This window comes from Gracilinanus agilis, chromosome 2 (assembly GCF_016433145.1).
Source record: "Gracilinanus agilis isolate LMUSP501 chromosome 2, AgileGrace, whole genome shotgun sequence".
Classification (NCBI taxonomy): Eukaryota; Metazoa; Chordata; class Mammalia; order Didelphimorphia; family Didelphidae; genus Gracilinanus; species Gracilinanus agilis.
Genome location: NC_058131.1, coordinates 321,990,161 through 321,998,242, shown reverse-complemented (window position 1 = coordinate 321,998,242; position 8,082 = coordinate 321,990,161). Strand labels below are relative to the sequence as shown.

The 8,082-nt window shown below is 39.2% G+C and overlaps 1 protein-coding gene across 1 annotated transcript in view; it reads left to right on the top strand.

The window, feature by feature from the left end:
* The first annotated feature begins 250 nt into the window (after positions 1-250).
* LOC123233710 (carboxyl-terminal PDZ ligand of neuronal nitric oxide synthase protein-like) overlaps positions 251-8,082 on the top strand; it is a 28,366-nt gene continuing 20,534 nt past the window's right edge. Inside the window, exon 1 of the mRNA XM_044659766.1 lies at positions 251-531. Coding sequence (XP_044515701.1) covers positions 427-531 — 105 coding nt within the window. The 5' untranslated portion in view covers positions 251-426. The remainder of the gene's footprint in view (positions 532-8,082) is intronic.

Below are 8,082 nucleotides of genomic sequence, written 5' to 3'. Positions count from 1 at the left end.
CCCGAGTCCCACGTGAGGCAACTTTGGGCCAATGGGGCAGCGGCTGCGCGGGGAGGGCTCGGCTAGTCAACTAGGGGGTGTGGGGGGCTGAAGATCTCATTCAAAACCAGCGGGCTGCGGAGGCGGGAGGCGGGAGCCAGGACCTCTCCCCTCCGGTGCTGGGCCCTGCTAAAGGCCTCCGCACCCGGGCAAAACCCCATCCTCCCCATCCCTCGGGACTGGGAGACTGGGACTTGGGATCGGGATCAGGCAGGCCGGTGCAAGATCTTGTAGCTAGGGATGCTCTGGGCAGCTGGTGGGGCAGAGGAGACTGGCTACGGGTGAGGGCGCGGGAGACGACGGAGATCGGGCTGGTGGGGGAGCAGCCACATCCATCCCGCGGGAGCAAGGGGTGGGCACCTCGGCAGCCCGGGACTTACAACCGCCATGCCCGTGAAGAACAGATACAACCTGGTAGATGAGGGTTGCGATTCACGGCTCCCGCTGCACAGCGAAGAAGCCTTTCAGCACGGGATCCAATTCCAGGCCAAGGTAAGGCGTTGGGGCGTGCCTTGAATGGCAAAGCTAGGCAGATCTTAGAACTCAATGTCAGAGGCGGAAAAGGCTCAGACATAGAATGTGTCTATGGTGGAAAGAGACCTTACAACATTGGAACGTTGAGGCTAGAAGAGACCTTCGGGCCATCGTGTCCAAACCTTTCTTTTACAGATAACAAAACTGAGACCCAGAGAGAATGCTATTTGCTTCCAAGGTCCATAGGGAGTATTCCCTGCCACTATCCTGATTTCCTGGGTCTGTTCTTTTACCACCACCACTCCCACACATATTTATTTTCTCCAAATACCATTATGGGTTTCATTTTCCATTCTCTTCCTTACTCTCTTTTCCCTAGATGGAGGGTGAAATTTAACCCCTAAGATTATTTCCAAGCCCTTTCCAGTTCTGACACTGTGTTGTAATGTCCCTTGAAGCTCTAACATTGTAGAATTATCTTTCTCTCCATCTTTCTGTTCCCTTCTCAGCTCTCAGCTACTCCATAGCAACATGTTTTCTGTTGCACCAGACCCAGACTGGTACTCTTCCTCTTCTCCAGTCCACCTGTCACCAGCTAGCTCTGCCCAGCTTGTCTTTCCTGTCCTCTGTTCTGGGATATGGTGTCAATTAAGGCCAATTGGCATGGTCACTGCCATACTGCAGATAATCCTAAATGAATGTCACGTCTCTGGCCATTCTCAGTAAGGAGAATTTGGGATGTGGGTGTATGTATGTTTTTCAATGAGCTGAAGGAAGTTCCAGGAGACAAAATCCAATATGGATAAATGAAGTCAACATGATTCATCAATCTTATTTCAGGAGATTGTTTTGTCCTTTTCCCAGGGACACTAGTTTGAAGTTTTGCTTCGTTTATCTTCTAAAGAGTTATCATGGTGCAGCTGAGTTTTAGAACTAGGCAGATTTTGGTTCAAAATCCATCCCTGACATATACTAGTTATGTGGCCATGGAGAGGCCACAACTTTTCCGAACATCAGAAAATCCTTTAAGACTTATCCACTGAATTATAGAAAGATTGAATCTCTTGATGGAAAGAATTTCATACCAATAAAATCACAGATCCTTGACATACTGAATTACTTCTCCTTAATGGAAGTGCTTTTGACTAACAAATGAAAAATAAGAAGAGATAAGTTCAATTATATAAGCTATAATGTTAGAGGTCAATGGGACTTTAAAGATTCAGTATCCTTATTTTATAGATGAGGAAAACGAGGTCCAGAAAAAAAGAGAAGCAGAAGACTAGGTTGTTGTTGAATTTAGAATTGAAAGATATATTAAGGACCATCTAGTCAAACACTTTAATCTACACCGTATCTCAGATCTCAGTGGACTGGAATAGTCCTATTGAGAGAGACACATAACATAATGGAAAAAGCACCATCTGGGGATTCAGAGAACCTTGGCTCTCCTGTCAAATCTGTGATTGTGGCAGAGTCACTAAACTCTGAACCTCAGTTTCTTCTTCTATAAAATGAACAGAATAATAGCTATACTGCTTATCTTATTCTAAAGAAAGTATGTAATTATAAATAAAGTGCTTTATAAATCTCACTGCACTTGGAGTTTGAAGATCTATAATTTAGCCTGGGTACTACCTTCTTTGAGATAGTTGTTTCCTCCATAAAGTGAGAGAATTGGACTAGATGAGTCCAAAGGTTCCATTCATCTATACGTGGTCTATATCCTACCATTCTATGTCCTAAGGTCCCTTCCATCTCTAATGGATGTCAATCAGGGGAAGCTAGAGGGAACAATTGGGAGGCTTTAATAAAAAAGTTTGAAATAGCACTTGAATGGTAGACAGACTTGGTGGGGAGAGGTGGGCTAGATTTGCTCAGCAAGAAGAAAGTGGTCTTGAAACCATAAGAATTTCCCTTCAAGGGTGTCCCTTTTCTTTCAGGGTTCTCTGAGAACTGTTCAGAGTAGCTGTCTCTGAGCACCGGAGGGCTCTTTCTCTTCTAAGCATTTCTACCAGCCTGACCTTTTTCTTATTTGGACAGAACTAGGAGTTAAGTACTCAGATATAAGTCCTTGACTCAAATAGATATTTCCCAGATATCTGATTCATTTTAAGTAGGTCAAAATTAGCAGGTGGAGTTTTCCTGAATAATGCAACAGCCACAAAGCATGAGGGCAAAGAAGAAAACTCCCAAAGGTCATACTTATCACTTTTGGCTTAGATTAAACTGGGTTACCCAAAAATGGCTTTTGGTTGAAAAAAAAAAAAAGGTTATAATCATCAGCTTCATGTTTACAGTTTGAGAAGGTATCTCGGGTAAGTTGAGATTGACTCCAGGAATTGCTCAGCTGCTAACTCCCTGTGTGCTCTTAGGCAAAGGAATAGTAATAGATGATGAGTTCCTTCCAGATCTAATTACATGATCATATTACCTCCCTGGGTCTCAGTTTTGTCATCCATAAAATGAGTAGTTGAACTAAATCACCTCATACTTCATCCAACTCCAATATTCTGAGAGCTGATTGTTCATTTCAGCTTAAAAAAATCATGTGTACTACAAAAATGTTAATTCCCTTTTTTTGTACATTATGACTCCTGGCCATAGCTGGGGAGGGAATTTGCTATAGTAGATATGAGTTTAGTTGGTTATAGGAAAGCTAGAGATTGTCTCAAAACCTAAGCTTCAGAAGGAAAATTCAGTGATGATCTTGGGAAAATAATTCATTTCTCCTGTCTGACATTCAAGGCTTTCCATAGCCTTTCTTTCCAACTAATTTTTCAACCTTCTCTTGCCACAGTCCAGCTTAAACTCAGCATCTGCCAAAGAGGTCCACTTAGCATCTGTCTTTTGCTTTTAGACCCAGAAAATGTGAAAAATGGAAGAGCTCTTTGTTCCACTCTTTCTCTTGACAGAGAAAGAACTTGTTCAGAGAAGAGAAAGGGGCCCAATCAAAATCATACCATCTGTTAGTGGCAATAGAGTTCTTTTAGCCCAGCATGTCCATCTCTCTGATTCATTTTTTAATTTAAAATTTACTTTTTTATTAGCACCTTTTGTATTCATGTTATAGCCATATCTAAATGCATCCCCACTCTCACGCACAACTTATCTCTACCTTACACCAAAGAAATGCAGTTAAGCAAAAATAATCACTCTATTATCCATGCTTGACAATGTCTTCTCCCCCACCCCATCCCCATCCTGAGGAGAGAAGTGTGTTTCATTTCTCTTGGATCATTCCTGATTTTTCAGTTACTCATAGCTTGACTTTTTTATTCTGATCTTTTCACTTGCATTGTTGTCATTGTGTTAGACATTATTCTGCTTTCGGTTGTTTCATCATGCATCAGTTCAGACACATCTTCACATGTTTCTACAAATTTTCACATTCATTTCTTATAATAATATCCCATTATGTACGCAGACCACAATTTATTCAGCCATTTCCCAATAATGACCGCATACTTCTTTTCTAGTTCTTTATTACCACAAAAAAAAATGCTGCTACTGTGAATATTTTGTTACATATTAGACCTTTCTGATTTCAATTTCCTTGTAAATACTTCTTGTTTTTACAAATCCTCCTACATACACATATACACAAACACCATTGTGGATGGTACTTGAGGTCAAGCTTTTTTCTAGGGATTTATTAGCTTATATATGCTTATTTATTTGTATTTAATGCTTATTTATTAAGTACTTACTATTTTCCAGATTTTGTTGCCAGGCACTGGAGATACAAAGTAAAAATAAAATAGTCCTTGCCTATATTCTTTTGAAGGAAACAACATGTATCTACTTAAGTATATAAAAAATACAGTAACTCTAAAGTCATTTTAGAAGGTTGGAAGAGAGTCAGAAAAGGCTTCATGTAGAACATAGTAGTTTAGTTGAGGTTTAGAGACCTGAAACTCTAAGAAACTGAAGCAAGAAGGTTTTATGCATTTTTTGACACAGGGGACAGCTTGTTCTAGGTATAAAAATGAGGGATAGAATATTATATATTCAGAAACACAAGTAGACCAATTTGGCCAGAAGATTGCCAGCCACAGGCAAGATGAGTTTTCTTCTCTCACTTCCATAGTCTTTAGTAATTGGTCCTATTGTAGGGTCTTTACCTCCTACTGTTTCATAATATCCTTAAATATTCTTATCTAAATTATGTAGCTTTTATATTTATTTTTTCATATGTGTTACTGTTGCCTCTTCAACCAGACTATGAGCTATTTGAGAGCAAGGATGTTGTCTTAGTTTCTTTAACTAATCCATGTATGGTATGGCTTCTAATCCCTTCTTCTTAGTCCATTTTCCATTTCAGAAACTTACTCAAAGACAGTAATGGGCAAACTTTTTCAATAGGAGCCAAAGGAAAGGAAATGCTGGTCTGTCTATCTGTTTCTAAGGCAACTCTTTCAAAGTTTCATTGTATTGTATTCTATTCATTGTATTCATCAGATTAGGAATAATGTCTCAGGGCTGGGATAGAACATTTCAGGGCCCCCTCCCCAATCTAGCCAATGGGCTGTAGTTTGCCCATCACTGCTCTAAGACATCCCCAAAAGGTAAATCTTTCTATTCGATACTTTAAAATAATAATAATTGAGGAAAAATTGTTTGTAAGTGATTTATTGGCTAATTAGTTGGACTGACTGGGGAGTAATTGGGCAAGCTGTTTGACTTCTCTGGCCCTCAGTTTCTTCAACTATAAAATGAAGGAGTTGGATATTCTAAGGTCTCTTCCATTTCTAAATCTATGATCCTATAATCTTTGTATCCTTTGGAGCAGTTCTTTCAGGTCTTTATACCTAGTAGGTTCTCCTCAATAGCTATTTAATTGAAAAATATAACCTTCACAGCTTGAGGGCCTTCAAAGGTCATCTCATCCAACCTGACAAAATCTTCTAACTTTTACCTATTTGCCCTAGTTTGTCTCTCTTGGTCTACACTAAATCTAAATACCTCTCTTGTAGGATAACCCTTAAAATATTTGAAGACAGTAATTATGTTTCCACCCCTCCCCCAGTTCTTCTATTCTCTAAATTAAAAATCTTTAATTTCTTCAATGGATCCTTGTTGGGCACAGGCTCCAGTCCCCATCACAATCCTGGTATCCTTCCAACTGCTGGAATTTCCTCTCTGACATATTTGACAGGCATGCCTGTCTTGGAATTTCTGCTTGGATATTCTAAGAGACAGGAGACAGCATCATGTAGAACACTGGACTGAGTCAGCAGATAAGGGTCCAAACCCAGTTCTGCCACTCTTGTTACCTGTGCAACCTTGAACAAGTATCTCCATTCTCTGGACTTCAGTCTCTTCTCCTAAAATAAATCCAGAAGGAATGGGGGGTTGACCTAGATCATATTGAAGGTACCCTCCAACTCCAAAATCCTGTTCTACTTCACCACTTGGATAACTTTCAATGTGAGGAAACTCTCAGATTGAAGTAAAATCTGCCAACCCATTCAATTGTTCTTTATGTTGTCCTCTGAATAAACCTAATCCCTCTTCCTATCATGGTCTTTCAAATAAAATCCAAAGTTTGATATTTAAGGTCTTTCACTATCTGGTACCAAACTCCCTTCTCAGGCTTTCATTGCTCCCCTTTGCTAACTTTACATTCCCCTCAGACTGATCTCCTTGCTGCTTCTCTTCATCTATGTGTCTATGGAGGCTCTATTTTGTACTTAAAGTATACCATTTCCTTACCTTTCCTTCTTAAAATCTCTAGCTTCTTTCAAAACTCAGCTCTGGGTCTACCTTTCACATGAGATCTATTCTGCTATTCTGATCCCCATATGCTGGCATTCCCTTGCTAATCAAAATTACTTTGTATCAATTTTATGTCCACACATTGATGTATATAGTGTTGCCCCTCAAATAGAATAAAAGCTTCTTGAGGGCAGAGACTGTTTCCTTTGTCTTTGTATCTCCAACACCTAGCATGATGCCTGGCACCATTTATCATATTATTTAATAAATGTTATTTAATGCATTTGAAGTTAGAGATCATTTTATCTGTAAAATAAGTATGTTGGATGAAATAAAGGTTCTAAATCTAGGATCCATGGACTTTCCAAGGAATCTGTGGATTAATTTTAGAGAGTCTGTGTACTTGGACAAGGAAAAAAATTACATCTTTATTTTCATTAACCTCTAACTGGAATTCAGCATTTCATTCAATTATTTAAAAATATTATTCTGAGAAAGGGTGTTGACACAAAAAAAAGGTTAAAAAAGACCTGCTTTCACTCCACCCCCATTCTCATTCTTCATATAGCATGGACCATAACTGAAGAGAAGATTCATGTTCTGTAGGAGAAATCAGACTAAACAGTCTCTAAAGTCCCTTCCAACCTTAAAATTCTACAATCACAAGGTATCTCCCCATTGAAAGAAGTAACACTTGGGCTTCATAGCTAAATTCAATCTTTGTCTCAATTTAAGGGTATCTGTGAGTGGTTGGGAGTGGATCTTTGGTTCTTCAGCTTTAATGTCCTCTTTCAAATTCAGTCCTCCAATTTCTGGGAACTAGACAAAACTGATTAATAATCAATTTACTAAGTCAGGAATGGGATTAAGTAATATAAGAGAAACAAGTTTTTAAAATGAACAAAAAAGAATACTTGATCTTAGCCAAAAGACCAAATAGTGATTTTTTTTTTAAAGTTCAAAAAAGAACAAAGCAAATTTCTAACTGATAGTGTGAGGATTCAGGAAGGACTGCTAGTAGAAACCAGCATTTGATGAGAAGCTTGACTGGAGCTGTTCCAAGAGTTCTAAGATCCTAGGAGTAGAGAGGAGGGAATATTCTAGGTATAGGTTACAGACTAAAAGAAACTATATAACTGGGTATTGGAGTGTCACGTACAAGGCACAGTAGGTATGTCACTTTTTTTTTTTTTTTAACCCTTGTACTTCGGTGTATTGTCTCATAGGTGGAAGAGTGGTAAGGGTGGGCAATGGGGGTCAAGTGACTTGCCCAGGGTCACACAGCTGGGAAGTGGGGTATGTCACTTCTTATGGCAAGTAATGAGGAATCAGTGTGGAAGGATAGATTGGAGCCAAAGAATAGAGAAGTTTTAAATGCTAAATGGAGGTATTTGTCTTTTATCCTAGATGGATATAGGGAGCTGTTGAAACTTCTTGAACCAAGAAGTGAAGTGGTTGATCAGAATTTAGGAATATTAATTCCTTAGATTTTTGTGAATTAAGGTGAGGAAGGGCTGGAGTACTAATTAGTAGATAATTATAATAGTTTAGGGTGGCAACTGGTGATAGGGTGATGATGTCACTTTGGAATTTTTGAGCATTGTCTCTGTTTGAAGGGGCAAAAGAAGAAGAAAGGGAAGTGGGGAGAGAATCTGATTTATCCTAGAACCTCTATTTTATGGAGGAGGGCCCTGATTAGCCATTAATTCATTCCTTTCCAATCTATACTCCCGACTTTCCACAGGATTTTGTCTATCTTCTTTTCTAATGCCTCTTTCTTTTAGCTCTTTTTCATGTGTTGTCTTCTTCATTAGAATGTAAGAACCTTGAAAGCAGGGATTGTCCTTTCCA